The 15,085-nt window shown below is 37.1% G+C and overlaps 1 protein-coding gene across 4 annotated transcripts in view; it reads left to right on the top strand.

Moving 5' to 3' along the window:
- NDC1 (NDC1 transmembrane nucleoporin) overlaps positions 1 to 14,743 on the top strand; it is a 57,558-nt gene extending 42,815 nt beyond the window's left edge. For all 4 annotated transcript variants that reach the window (XM_069592194.1, XM_069592213.1, XM_069592183.1 and 1 more), the window contains 2 exons: positions 8,476 to 8,636; positions 12,239 to 14,743. In XM_069592194.1, the coding sequence (XP_069448295.1) occupies positions 8,476 to 8,636; positions 12,239 to 12,302 (225 nt within the window). In that variant the 3' untranslated portion in view covers positions 12,303 to 14,743. The remainder of the gene's footprint in view (positions 1 to 8,475; positions 8,637 to 12,238) is intronic.
- The last annotated feature ends 342 nt before the right edge of the window (positions 14,744 to 15,085 follow it).

Genomic DNA, 15,085 nt, shown 5'->3' with positions numbered 1-15,085 from the left:
CACACACAAACACAAGGAACAATTTATGGAACTATTTTGTTCTTTTGCTTTACTTTTCATTGTCAATCACTTCAGCCATTTTACTGAATCATTAAAGACAAAATATGAAAGAAAAGGGGGAGCCTTTCATTCTTCAAACCATTCAGAGGGCAAGGAGTGGACGGATGGCTATCCTAGGACAGTTGTTCCTAATAATAGTGGGCCAAGCCATCCTGGGAGATCCAAATACTACAATGGGTTCATGGATCCATACATGTACTGCTGTCATCTGAATAATTAATGTTTGTCTGGCATAGTTACAGCTGTTTTCTAGAGGTTTCTATATACTGTTTTGGTTAATTGAAATACATAGTCATTTAAAAGCATTATTGAGTTCATGGAATTATTTCGTACATTAGTGGATGGAACAGTTACTGTCCCATGGAATTCCACTACATAGCTATCTATCTAAGTGTGTGTGTGTATATATATAGTCTTTAAAAAGGATCCTTATATGTGAAAGGTTGGGGACCAAAATGGTAGAGTGGTTTGTTTAATTAAAAAAATTTTTTAAAATTGTGTTAAAATACACATATAAAATTTAAAATACACTTAACATTTTAGCTGTCTTTTTGTGTATAGTTCTGTGTCGTTAAGTACAGTCACATTGTTTAACAATCAACCACTTTTTCATTTTTGAAAGTATGTTTTAAACTTTTCAGAAAGCCTTCTAGTCTTTGAAGAGTCACTGTCACCTTGATATAGGATATCAGCTCTATCTATTATATTTTTTGCCTTATCACCTGAAGGCCAAATTTCGATATACTTGGAAATTTGAAGTTGACCTTTATACTATTCATATATTCAATAAATATCAATTATCAAACAGTTCAGCGTGTGCTGAGATACAGAATAAGGAAAGACAAGCATGGTTCCTGCCCTCCAGGAGCTTGAAGGTAGTTGCTCAGACATGTCCAACACTTTGTAACCTCAAAGAGAAAGTCATACAAATAAGTAACAGAAAGTAAAACAGGAGATCATACAAGTAAGTGTAACTATAAGTGCCACAATGTACAGAAGTGCAGGGTGATTAAAGCACAGAAAACAGGCAAGTCTAACTAGCCTTGTGAATAGGAGATTAAAGGGAAGGGTGTGAAGTCATGAAAGGCTTCCCTTTCATGGGAAGTGACACGGAAGTAGGAAGTGACACAGAAGTTAGACGGAAGAACGAAGAGGAGAGCAACGTTCTTGAGGGCCAGAACTCTTGAGTTTGAAGGTCCAGAGACCCTTGACCAGCGTTCTTCCAAAGTCACACGGGCCCTTGCCCAGCGTTCTTCCAAAGTCACGCGGGCCCTTGCCCGGGATTCTTCCAAAGTCACGCGGGCCCTTGCCCGGGATTCTTCCAAAGTCACGCGGGCCCTTGCCCGGGATTCTTCCAAAGTCACGCGGGCCCTTGCCCGGGATTCTTCCAAAGTCACGCGGGCCCTTGCCCGGGATTCTTCCAAAGTCACGCGGGCCCTTGCCCGGGATTCTTCTGCAAGGCACACTTTTTCTGTTTCTCTAGAGTCATATTTTTTACTTCCGTATTTATTTTTGTATACTATATTTATACATATAATTTATATATTTTCAGCTTTTATGATTTATTTCTGTAGAATCCAAAAGAAATGTTCTTTCTTTAATTTTTGTAAAAATCCCATAAAGATAGAATAAAGCTTATTTTGCATGATTGAATCTCTCGAAAAGACTATATCTGTATCTGTTGGTATGACTTACTCAAGATCATGCTCAATGAATGGTCGGGTAAATTTGTAAACCAGGCTATTACACCCCAAGTTCTTTGCTTTCTACCATATCAGATCACTTCTGCGAGGGCTTGGCAGAACATGTATTTCTTAACTTCTTTCTTAATATCGACTGTAGCAGGTTACAAGAGCCGAAGTGTGAGACCTAGGGGCAGAGCCACCTGTGTTTAAACCCTGGCTCACACTAAAGCACTCAGGGTGCCTAGCCCATGTTATTGTTGTGGTGGTTGTAGTCACTAAGCTGTGTCCGACCTTTGCGACCACATGGACTGAAGCCCTCCAGGCTTCTCTGTCCGTAGGATTTCCCAGGCAAAAATACTGGAGTGGGTTGCAATTTCCTTCTCCCGGGGATCTTCCCGACCCAGGGATTGAACCCATGTCTTCTGCATTGCAGGCAGATTCTTTACCACTGTGCCACCTGGGAAGCTAGCTTATGTTAAGCGCTCAGCAAATGTGAGTTAGCTCTTATTGCTTTGTTGTCACTATTACCATGCTGTATGACAGAATTCTTGTACAGGAGAAAAGATTTTTAAAAATTAAAAAGAAAGTACTGCTGTCAATACTGTAAGCAAGTAGTCTGGGTGACAGTGTCAGACAGATGCCCAAGGCTCCACTGCTCTGTGAGTGACTAGAGCAGTTTATTAAAGTTTTCTGAGATCAGTATCTTCATTTATAAAATGAAAATAGTATCTTGCAGGAATATTATGAGGGTTAGAAATAATATCTGTGAAGAGTTTAAAATGGTTCTTGGCAAGTATAATATATGCAATAAATAGCATATACTATTGTTATAAATAATTAAATGAAATAAGTGGTTATCAGACATGGCTTTGTTAGCAAATTATTATTTAAATGAGATTATATATATATCACAATTAACCGAGTTCCTGACACAGAATAACTGCAATCAATAAATTTAGCTATCATTATCATCATCTGATATTGTTATTATTCTGTAGCAATGGTTCTCAACCAGGGATGATTTTGTTCCACAGGAGGTATTTGGTAATGTCTGCAAACAGTTTGATTGTCACAGTGGGGGATGCTGCTGCATATGTTGTGTAGAGGCCAGGGATGCTGCTGAACAGCCTACACTGCACAGGTCACGCCCCACAGGAAAGAACCGCCCAGTCCAGAATGTCAGCAGTGCTCAGTTTGAGAAACTCTGATCTATAGTCATGATTTCCAGTAACAGAGTCCACTCTTATCCTTAACATTTGTTTGGGATTCTGGCTTTAGTGGAGCAGAACTCTTTTTAACTAGGTTATAAGTAGGATCCTTGAGACCAGGGACTTTCAAGTCTCTGCATGGCAGACTTTTATTAATGATGTTGATAGATAAATAATCAGGAAGGAGCAACTGGAGTTTTCTGTTTATGTGGCCATTGTACATATGCTACTGCGTATAAATATAAATGGGCAAAAAGTGCCTGTTTCCACAGTACAGCCCCTCTTTAGGCTTCTTTTAGGGCCAAAGTGAGGCCTTCATAGAATTTATTTTTCCCAGAGTATATTTATATTGTTCAGTGGTGTGTTCTACTCACCACTTACTCTTTTCATTGTTTGGGATAATTCTTAACTAGATATTTGAGATTCCAGTTGTGTGATCTGAGTCTTAAGGGCAGGAACCAATGCATAAAATGAGTGCTCGATAGGTACTTGTTTAATCTCATAGCTGATTAAGTGGATACTTCAGTTCTGGTAACCATGGGGCATATCATTAAATACTATAAACCAGTATTCTCTAGGTTCAAGTTATTCATATACTACCATCATAGTTTTTGCTTTAACTGTTGATTAGCATACACTGTTGTCATAATTTTAGTCACATTTATATACCACCTAAATGAACTATTATTTACTTAGTATTTTAAGTTAAATTTATTTAAAAGGAAACAGTATCACTGTTGTAAAAGGAAAGCTAGTTTGACTTGCTATGAATAGATATAGGTCTACCATTCCTTATCTCAAACCCTCAAATTGTTTCAAAATTTAGATATTTTAAGATTTTTCAAAGTGTTACATGGTATACACAGTCTACATTATGTAACACTGCTATTGCTATCTGAGGTAGAAGCCCCTTAATCAGATACAGTAATGCTTTTCTGCAGTGAAATATCTGAATATTCATAGCAAGTGGAATATAGAATATAAATAACCTATGTCAGCTTCAGTTCAGTTCGGTTCAGTCGCTCAGTTGTGTCCGACTCTTTGTGACCCTATGAATCGCAGCATGCCAGGCCTCCTTGTCCATCACCAACTCCCGGAGTTCACTCAGACTCACGTCCATCAAGTCAGTGATGGCATCCAGCCATCTCATCCTCTGTCATCCCCTTCTCCTCCTGCCCCCAATCCCTCCCAGCATCGGAGTCTTTTCCAATGCGTCAACTGTTCACATGAGGTGGCCAAAGTACTGGAGTTTCAGCTTTAGCGTCATTCCTTCCAAAGAAATCCCAGGGCTGATCTTCAGAATGGATTGGTTGGATCTCCTTGCAGTCCAAGGGACTCTCAAAAGTCTTCTCCAACACCATAGTTCAAAAGCATAAATTCTTCAGCGCTCAGCCTTCTTCACAGTCCAACTCTCACATCCATACATGGCCACAGGAAAAACCATAGCCTTGACTAGACAGACCTCAGTCGGCAAAGTAATGTCTCTGCTTTTGAATATGCTGTCTAGGTTGGTCATAACTTTTCTTCCAAGGAGTAAGTGTCTTTTAATTTCATGGCTTCAGTCACCATCTGCAGTGATTTTGGAGCCCCCCAAAATAAAGTCTGACACTGTTTCCCCATCTATTTCCCATTAAGTGATGGGACCGGATGCCATGATCTTCGTTTTCTGAATGTTGAGCTTTAAGCCAACTTTTTCACTCTCCTCTTTCACTTTCATCAAGAGGCTTTTTAGTTCCTCTTCACTTTCTGCCATAAGGGTGGTGTCATCTGCATATCTGAGATTATTGATATTTCTCCCAGCAATCTTGATTCCAGCTTGTGTTTCTTCCAGTCCAGCATTTCTCATGATGTACTCTGCATAGAAGTTAAATAAGCAGAGTGACAATATACAGCCTTGACGTACTCCTTTTCCTATTTGAAACCAGTCTGTTGTTCCATGTTCAGTTCTAACTGTTGCTTCCTGACATGCATACAGATTGCTCAAGAGGCAGGTCAGATGGTCTGGTATTCCCATCTCTTTCAGAATTTTCCACAGTTTCTTGTGATCCACACAGTCAAAGGCTTTGGCATAGTCAATAAAGCAGAAATGGATGCTTTTCTGAAACTCTCTTTTTCCATGATCCAGCGGATGTTGACAATTTGATCTCTGGTTCCTCTGCCTTAGGTTAGGTTTTATTGTCCGATCAGGGCTTTTTGGATTTCAGTATCGAGGAGAAGACAATGAAAGAGAAAAGAGAGTAATTTTAAATAATTCTTTTTTGCTGAAGTCCCTGAACCTGAAGCCTTCTTGTCCTTTTGTTGTGAAGGGAAATTAGAGAGGATTAGAAATGTGTTAAAGACATATCACCTCCATACTGAGACTTTCTTCCCCAGTGTAACTTTTATACATTAGGGTCTGTTGGACCCAATTTAAGTTTTGGCATTTATTTTTTTGAGCTATTCCAATTATTTGTAAGGATTGATATTTTATCACTTTTATTCTTTCTTAGAGTTCTTTTAAAGAACAAAGAGAAAACAAAATTCATTCCTTTACAATTACCCTTTCAACCCTTTTAAAATCTGAGATGTATTATGGAATCCTAGTGATTTTCCATTTCCAGTGTCTTGAAACAGTTTGCTATTTGATCATCCTAGGAATTATTTCATCATTACTCATCAGTTATTCCAATTGTGGTAAAAAGACCAGTAAGAAAACAGAAGGATGATGAAATCATATAGTATTGCATCATCTTTCAAGAAAAGGTATATAAATAGTCTGAACAAACATCTTTGTAGTTTTTTTTTAAGCTTTCAATGAATACAGTTGCTAATTCAGATTTGAAAGATTTTCCACTGATGATAGTAAAAAGGAGAAAATTGCCCATATGTTAAATAATTATTTAGATAAATCAGATGATGCATGCAGAGACACAGCACTCTAGAAATTTATATGATTCTTAAATGGATGCATGCTGAAGGTATACAAAGGTGTATTCAAAAGTGACTGGAAGGAAATAGTTGATGTTGAAATGAGAAAAAATCACATGTATAAAATAATTTTATATGTGATTGCATTTCAGTTCATCTTTATAAACCTAAGAATGAAAATGTTTTGTATAGTTGGGTACAAAAAAATGGCTGAACTTTGTAACAAAATTATGAACTGTCAAAAGTTTTTTGAAGTATTGAGTTTTGATGGTGCAGATGCAAGAAAAAGAACCAGAAATAATGATAAGCTAGAGTCTGTTGGAGATATGTCTTCAATTTGAAATCAGTATTATAGGATGGATATGTTCCAGGTTTGTTCATAATAGCTGATAAGTAGGTAGTTGCATTCAAAACACATTTCATACTTCAGATGTTTATATCTTCGAAACCTGGAAACTATGTTTATAATATTATTTATATTGCTTTAAAGTTATTTTACATTATCCTGTTTTTGTTATTTCTGTAAATTTTTTGTAAAAAGACTATAAAGAGGGTCCACCGAATCCAGGTGAAAATGATGGTGACTATTTTGCTGGTATACTGAGAGTTAATTAGGTTTATAAGAAAATTGAAAAGGAAGTAATATTTCCATTGTGATTCAGTGTTACTTACTGTTACTTAAGTACGTCACTGAATACTATCTTCCATACTGCCTAAAAGTATCCTAAAAGCGTGCCCCAGTCTCAGGCATTCCTCTTACAAGTTTCTGTTGAAAGAATAAATGGTTGGACTTGCAGTTGTTGTGACAGACTGAACACATGCATCAGATCTTGTTCCTTCCCCTAAACTCTGCTAAACTATGGTGAAAGTACTTTTAAAAAGACATGAATCCGTAAATAGGAGAGGAGACAACAGCAACAAAGTTCTCTCTCTAAGCTGGAGAGCAGACAGTTGAGAAGCTAACTTAGCAGAGTCAGAGGCAGTGCGAAGGTGGCAGTGGGGTGAGCACCTCTGGGGGCCAAGGCCTGAGGGACAGACGCCTAAACAAGGAGGCTGTGTGAGCACTGTTGAAACCCAGCTGGAGCTCTAGATTCTCCGAGGTGCTTCTCCCTCATTCCAGAAGTTAAGTTTCATCCTTTAGAGAGAGTGTAGCACTGGCTGTCTGGACTGGGAGAGTTCATAGTTGTAGGCACTCTACTAGAAGTTTAGGGTGTGCTCGATAGCTCTGTTACCTGCTCAGCTTCCCTGAACTAGGCCTTCCAGAGAGGGTACTGGAAGGTTCTTCTTTGGGAACTCTGATCAAACCAAGAAGAAAGACCTAAAGTTACTGAGTTGGGCACTCACCCTCCCTGCCCTGCACACCCCTCTGCACCCCCCACCCCCCAGAAGTCCATACAGATCACCTGTTGTGAAGCCTATTGGCGGTAATCCCCAATCATGTACTCAAAGCTGTTATCAGTCATTTCTAGTACTTAGAGATTTTGGTCCAGCTCTTTAGAAGGCCCTATTCTCAGTCATGAGCCAAGGGAAGTCTTCAATACAGATGATAGAGACCAAGTGGAGTACAGAGGGAAAAGAAACTCTAAAGCAAAAATAAACCCCCAAATATAACAAAAAACCACAAAAACGCTCAGAAATAAAATAGGGTATTGCATCCTGGAAACAAAAATAGGATGTTGAAATAAAAAGGATCATTTAGTTGACGTAAAAGAACTCTTGAAATTAAAAACATGATGGCAGAAATCATTTTACCTGGAGTCTTAGGTACTTTTTTGGCGCTTACATCCATAACTATAAATAATAGGCTTCTGCTATTGCTTCTTGTCACCTTAGACATTGTAATACTTGCTGCATTAGATTAACACAGTTATTCTTCTCAATCTTCTCTTCTCCCTTCTCTTAATATAGTTATAGCATTTAAAGGGGCTTCCCTGATAGCTCAGTTGGTAAAGAATCCACCTGCAATGCAGAAGACCCTGGTTTGATTCCTGGGTCAGGAAGATCTGCTGGAGAAGGAATTAGGCTACCCACACCAATATTCTTGGGCTTCCCAGTATTTAAAATTATAATATTTACCTTTGGCTTTTAAAAGTTACACTTAAATCTTTTTCTTACATTGTCAAGTATGTAAATAAAATCAGTTTCACTTGTGAGTTCTCTCTTCCTACCTATTCTTGCACATTAGATGCTTAATCATCTAGAATTGAAAAGGAAGATAAGCTAGTTTTGTAAATAACCTTACTTATGTAAAGTATAAAGTTTGATCTTTTTTTGGACTGAGATTCATAATAAAGGTATTCTTACCTGTCATGCATTGTAAGCAGAGTAGGACATCTGTGTTTCACTTCCCACTTTTGAATTTTCAAGGCTGTAAAAGTATATAACTGCTTTTGAGAGGATGGATGTAGACTTTTCCCTGGTAACTGCTGAAGTGGCAGAACCTTGACTGCACTGGTTTTCAAACCGTTTGACTGTGATCCAAAATAAATACTTCATTATATGTCTATGTGTTATCTCTGTATCTGTCTATATGAAATGAAATCTCTTTAAGCCTTGCACTGAGTTGGCTTTTTTGATAGTCTGAACTAATGTGTTTCCTTTTTTTCTTGATATAGTCAGTTGATAAGTACTTCAAGCTTCCTCATGTTTCCAGTAAGCCACCTCGGATTTCAGGAAGCCTGGTGGACACTTCCTATAAAACGTTAAGATTTGCGTTTAGAGCATCTCTGAAAACAGCCATCTATAGGATAACCACTACATTTGGTGACCATCTGAAGTAAGTTTACCTCTTCTGCTCACTTTCAAGAGTTCCCCTGAGAAACAGGCATGAGAATTAAGGCTCGTAAATTGAAAGTGGTTTTTTTGGGACCTTCTTGATTCCTACTGGGAAGTAACAGCTTAGATTTAGATTTAATATTTGCATTTTAAAAATTGGCCTATTGTATAAGCTTTGGGACCTTCTTTCAGATGGATAAAAAAGGATAGAAAGTTAAAAAAGCAGCAAATGTAATTATATATTGTTTTCTTATATTCCTAAAATGACCTTAAGGGAGAAAAAAGGCAAAATGAATACTCTCCAAAAAAGCATATTAAAAATAATTCTGTTATTACGTCTTGGTTAGCAAACCAAGGCTTGGGGTGAGCAGAGTATTCCATAGATGAGTTCTTGGTGCTTTGTGAATCATGCTGGAAAAACAGCAACAGATCATAACACCTTCAGAAACGGAACCAGAAAGAAAACCACAAATGCCAAGCCTGTGTATATTTAGTTTCATTGATGTTTACTGCTTTCTTTTCATGAAATAATCTAGCTAGGCAGTGTAAGGGATACTAGTTTACTAACTAAATTACATTTATCATAATTGTAAATAAACTTTAAAATATGAGATTGCTCTGTTTTTTTCTGTATGCAATTAATAGTTTAGAATTTCTTCAAACTAGCTGCTTTTAGAAACAGTAGTGTATTTCCTTTTACTTCCGTAAGGCAAATACATAAAACATACTATATACATACCTAAGGGAGCCACAGCAGCAAGTTTATGGAACACTTTGGTTCTGTGTGGGAATACAGAAAAGCTGTAGATAACCCTCTGTCCTTAGGAAGTTTATTCATTTGTTTAAAAACGAACCAGAAAAAAAAAACATTCATTGAGTGCTTTCTAGATCTGCAGTCTCTAATATGATAGCCATGTGTTGCTATTTAAATTTAAATTAAGTTAAATAAAATTGAAAATCCAATCTGTCAGTTACATTGGCCACCTTTCAAGTCCTCAATAACTACACATGGCTACTGGCTACTGTACTGGACAGCTTAGGTATAAAACATTTCCATCATTGCAGAAAGTTCTTTTGGACAGTGCTATTCTAGACAATACACTTAACACTTTTCATTTATTCTTCTCAAAGAGCCTGTGAGGCATAGAGATTATCATAATTGTATAATATAGAAACTGAGACTCAGAGAGCTTAAGAACATGCCTGATAGCACCGTCAAGTCAGTGTTAGAACATAAACCTGAAATTAGGTCTTTCTTGCTCTTAAGATTCCAACTTCTTACCCTATACAGCACTAGACTCCCTCCAAGATGTAAACTGTAAGGTTTAAGGTATAAATGTAAGGTAGAAGATGTAAGGTACTCTTAGAAATTCTCAGTGAATTCAGATAATGAAATACATATGATGATTGATGTATATTGATGATACAACCAGAACAGGAAGAAAAGGGGAAAATAGATTTCTTCCATAAGAAAAGTAGATGATTATTAAAAAAAACTGTAAGAATGAAACTCTGCCTTAGTTTCTTTTCTCTGAGTAGAGCCATATATTATATATATACTAAAATTGATGAGGCCAGTAAAGACTATTTTGTGCAAATATTAGACCAAATGGTAATAGCAGAAGCATTAGATTTGGAATTAAAACATTTGGATATATGTCTGATTACACTACTGTCTGTTGTAGTTGTGGACAAGTCATCTGTTGATTTAAGTAACTTCCAGGTAGTAACTTACGCAGGTAGTAAGTTGTAGAACCAGATATTAGACTCTAAATCTTTCAGACCCTAGAATTCTATATACAAACCTCTGAAAACCATTCTGATACTGTTTTCCTGCCATGAAAAGGGTATATTATTCGTCCCATTTTATTTCATTTGCTGTTAATAGAGATAAAATAGGATCATACATATGTAAAGCCCACATACATTATATATTATTGTGACAACAACTATTATTATTGTATGAAAGTGAAAGTCGCTCATTCTTGTTTGACTCTTTGCAACCCCATGGACTATACAGTCCATGGAATTCTCCAGGCCAGTATTCTGGAGTGGGTAGCCTTTCCCTTCTCCAGGGCATCTTCCCAACCCAGGGATTGAACCCAGGTCTCCCGCATTGCAGGTGGATTCTTTACCAGCTGAGCCCCAAGGGAAGCCCAAGAATACTGCAGTGGGTAGCCTATCCCTTCTGCAGTGGAGCTTCCCGACCCAGGAATCAAACCAGAATTGCAGGTGAATTCTTTACCAACTGAGCTATCAGGGAAGCCCCTATTAATACCTGGTTTATTCATTCCCCAGAGCTTCACCTCTGAGAACCAGGTATAAATGAAGTAAACACTGGAGGTGTGAAAACTAACACAGACCAACCAGTTACACATTGGAGACCTTCATTTTACTCTTAATTTAGACAAGTTTGATTTACTGACTTTCCAACCAATAACATTAAAATTTGAGAGGAAGACTACTATTAGAGTTGAGTACTAACAACAGTAAGAGAAGTACAGTGCCTGCGGGAGAGGGGAATCATGAGAATAAAAATCAAAAGAAAATCATGAGAGAAGACTTGGTGTTTGAAAAAATTCAGAGCCACTTAGTTAGAGATGACAGCCTCCCTAGCACCGAGAGAAAGTCTGAATAGTAAAATATACATGAGATGGTTCAGTTGGTGGCAGCTACATGGTTTAAGAAAGCAGAGATGTAAAATGTGTAAGGTGTTTTAGGATAATTTGTAACAAAATTATTATAATAAGCCTTTGACACTTTTAAAAGTGGCGACCTTCAGCTACCTGGAATTTTATTATTCAGTGTGTGAAAGTTGCTCAGTCATGTCTGACTCTGTGACCCCATGGACTATACAGTCCATGGAATTCTCTGGCCAGAATACTGGAGTGGGTTGCCATTCTCTTCTCCATTATTATTCAGTCAGGATACAGTATAATCAACAACTAGAAAACTGAAATCTTTCATTGTATTTAATTTCTGCCTAAAATTTTAAAAGAAAGCTCTATACTGGTTTCAGTATACATTTGCCCCACTTTTGTCAAGGTAATGTATTTTTGTAGGGGTGAGGGTGGGAAGAGAACTCAATTCCCCATCCAAGGCATAACTTATGTTCAAAGGGAAAAGTAAATCTAAACCACGAAGCTGTTACCTTTGAAAACGATTAGTGGAGTCTATTGTATTTTATCCAAACATCTTAGTTTAAAGGATTTTATATTAAAAGCAATTCATATACTCTATAACTCAAAGATAATGTTGGAATCTGGTTTAAATAACATAATAAAATCCAGAAAAATCTACTGCACAGCCTGAAACTCTGCACAGCAGGTTCCACAGCAGAGCAGGTTACAGTTGATGCCTTCAGTTGTCAGCCTTAATTTTCTTTGGGCTTTTAGAAGGTAGAAGCATGCTGTTGCTCAATACACGTCCTCCTCTCATTAGATTAAGGAGGGTTTTCATCCAGCTTTTTTCAGAAGTACTAAATAAGTGAAAATTTCTATTCATTTTTAATTGTTTTGAAAAATATTGACTCTGTGCTCTGTGGTTCACTTAATATGCTTAATGTAAAATAAAGCTTATGCTTTGAATTTATGTCTCATTTAGTGCTGTGCAAGCATCTGCAGAACATCAGAAGAGACTTCAGCAGTTCTTGGAGTTCAAAGAATAGTTAAGTAATATAAACTGTGTTCATTACACTGCTGATACAACTACAGATGGGACAGTAAATGTTCAGCATTCTTGGATCAGAAGAAAATGGACTAATTAGATGCTTCCTTTGTCGTGGTGGTTGCTTTGAAAACTATACTTTAATGGGAGAAATCATGGAAAGAAATTCTCAACAGAAAAACCAAAAACTGCCTTTTCTGTACCGATTGCTTTTTGTGTGTGTGGTATAATAAAATCTTTATTCAATTTTACAGAAGCCTCTGTGGCAGTAGAAATGTTTGTAGCTTATGCAGCTTAATAATAAGAACTAGAAAATGTTTAGAATTTACTTTTGAGAGGAGTAGAGGCAGTTCAGAAGGTAAAGCAGGTCAACTTGATCTAGTCTTCCTTCCTAATCGGTCTGAGAGTTTAGCTCTCTGTAAACTCAAAATGCGTAAACTTTTTTGGAATAGTTTCTGTTTACTAAAGTATAAAAAGAGTAATAGTGGAGAAAAAGTCACAGAAAATGCTGTCTAAAGGACATATTTTGTTAATCTGTTAGGTTGTGTTTTTGCTTTTGGAGACAAATTAAATTTGCATGATTGTCAAAAAGAAGTCTCAATTTACAGATGCTAACTCTATGTAAAGGAATGTGGAAAAATTCAGCTCTTAAGTTACAAGATGAAACATTCACATTTGGTTTTCAAAAGATAATTGACCGACATCTATGAATTTATTTTGTATCATGCTAGTAAACAATGTGTATGGGTATTTTCTCAGCTAGTTTTTTCTTTCTTTTTCTGGAACAAAACATTAAGTGATTGCCAGGTTTTTCAAGTGAGAGAAAAAGTTTTACAAGAAAACCAGGAAACTTCCTTTTTTTTCCCCCACTCTCCCCATCTTCATTAGATCAAATTATTTTGTAAAGCTTATTGTCCTCACAGGGAAGGAACCTTTGCTTTGTTAACTGGCTGGTTAAAATAGATTAGGAACATCTTTACACCTAGAAACAACTTAGTCATCAGGTAGGAAGTGAAACCAAAATGTCAGAGGGATTAGTGTACTTAGGAGTATGTTGTATGTCCTGAAAGTGAGTAGGTAATTGTATAATCTATCAGCTCAACTTTGGAGGTGAAAGATTGGAAGTCCTACTGGTAGACATTCACTGGACTAGCTTTGGACTGAAATACTTCCTTATGATTCTTTCCTGTTATCTTTTCCCTCTAGTGTCCCCTAATTTTTTCTTTAAAGTCAGCACAGGACTGTATATGAATCTTTATTGTGGTGTATATGTCTACCATTTGTCTGATTACTTGATGTATTATATCTTGGTTTATTTGTTGCCCCTTCAGCCAGCACATGCCAAATTATAAATGAATCCTGCTGGCCTTTATGAGACAGCTTCCCAGTTGTCAAGTGTTTGGAGTATGTAGGCTATTGCCTTTTTTTTTTTTTTTTTGGCATCTGAAGTGGAGTTGATCTGTTTTTTGAATGTAAAAGTTGAATTTTGAATGTAGAAGTTACTTACAGATGACCAGAAACCGTTGAGTTCCATATTTTAGTCATTGAGCTTTTTATATTCCATTCTCTGTGCTGCCCCTGTTTGAGGCATTTTGGGAGAAAAGGACTCTTAACCTTATGATTGCATAAAGAATTTAAAGTCTGACTTACTCGGATAAAATGTCTGGCTTTGTTTTAAGGTTTTTTTTTTTTTTTTTTTCCTGTCATTTCCCATATGCTTTGGGCAAACTATATTTGATGAGCAATGTGAAAATTTCTGAGGTGTTCATCCCTATTTTTTCTGAAGATAACATGCCTTGTACTCAATACAGTTCACATAGTATCTGCCTGGTGGAAATTTGGAATTGCCTCCCCAGATCTGGATTGTATTTAGTCGATAAGAAAATCAGTTCCTTTTCCTCATTGTGTCGATAATCTACACCCCCATCTGTTGGAGTAGGGTGCGGCTTGATCACCTGTTAGGGAAGAGGGAAGAGAGCTCCTTCGCCTGTCTGCGGGAAGGAGGATCTTAGGAAGGCCAGCAAGAGGAGAGAAGCATTTCCTTTGATGAAGTCACATCCTGCCTGTGAACCCGCTGATACTGTTGACCTTGGCCTGAAAATTAAAGGGGGTTCTTTAAGTGTTTTCTGACTGTCAGTACAAAACGTGATTGTATCAGCTCTTGTAATGTTTTCTTGACCCTTATGGAAGGTATAAATCTACATAACTTCTTTCCTAGAGAACTGGGAAAGTGTCCTAGAATTTTAAAAAAAAAACAATTTGTATAGTTGAGTGGACATGGATAAACAACAGTTTGTTACTTTGCTGGGTTTATTCCTTGGTAATTGTTCTCTGTCTTCCTGTAAATATGATAATCTGTTTATATCCTTTTGTATATCACTGATACTGAATTGGGTAGAAAAATAAATTGATAGTTTATAGAAATGGGACTATTAATTGAAATATGTATATCTGTGAGATCAGTTATTTAATTTCTGGTGTATATGTGTATATGTTTCCTTAGCCATTTTGATCAATCTGAGAGCTAATACTTATAAAACCTGAAACATGCCTTGAGAAATCAGCTTTTGCCTCTGACTGGACTCATCTGCTGGGTGATCTGTAATGGTAACCCTGAGGACCCTAAATTCTAAAAGCCTCTTTCTTCAAGGATGCAGGTGCTGAAAGCCATTTCTTAATAGAGGTTTCTTTTCTTGCCAGAATAGTGTTTCTAAATGGATCATATTCCCCCAGGCTAAAAGTTATGTCTGTCAACTTTACTTAAATTAGCCTGAACTTCTCCTC

This window comes from Ovis canadensis, chromosome 1 (assembly GCF_042477335.2).
Source record: "Ovis canadensis isolate MfBH-ARS-UI-01 breed Bighorn chromosome 1, ARS-UI_OviCan_v2, whole genome shotgun sequence".
Lineage (NCBI taxonomy): Eukaryota > Metazoa > Chordata > Mammalia > Artiodactyla > Bovidae > Ovis > Ovis canadensis.
This window is presented reverse-complemented; position numbering and strand designations above follow the sequence as displayed.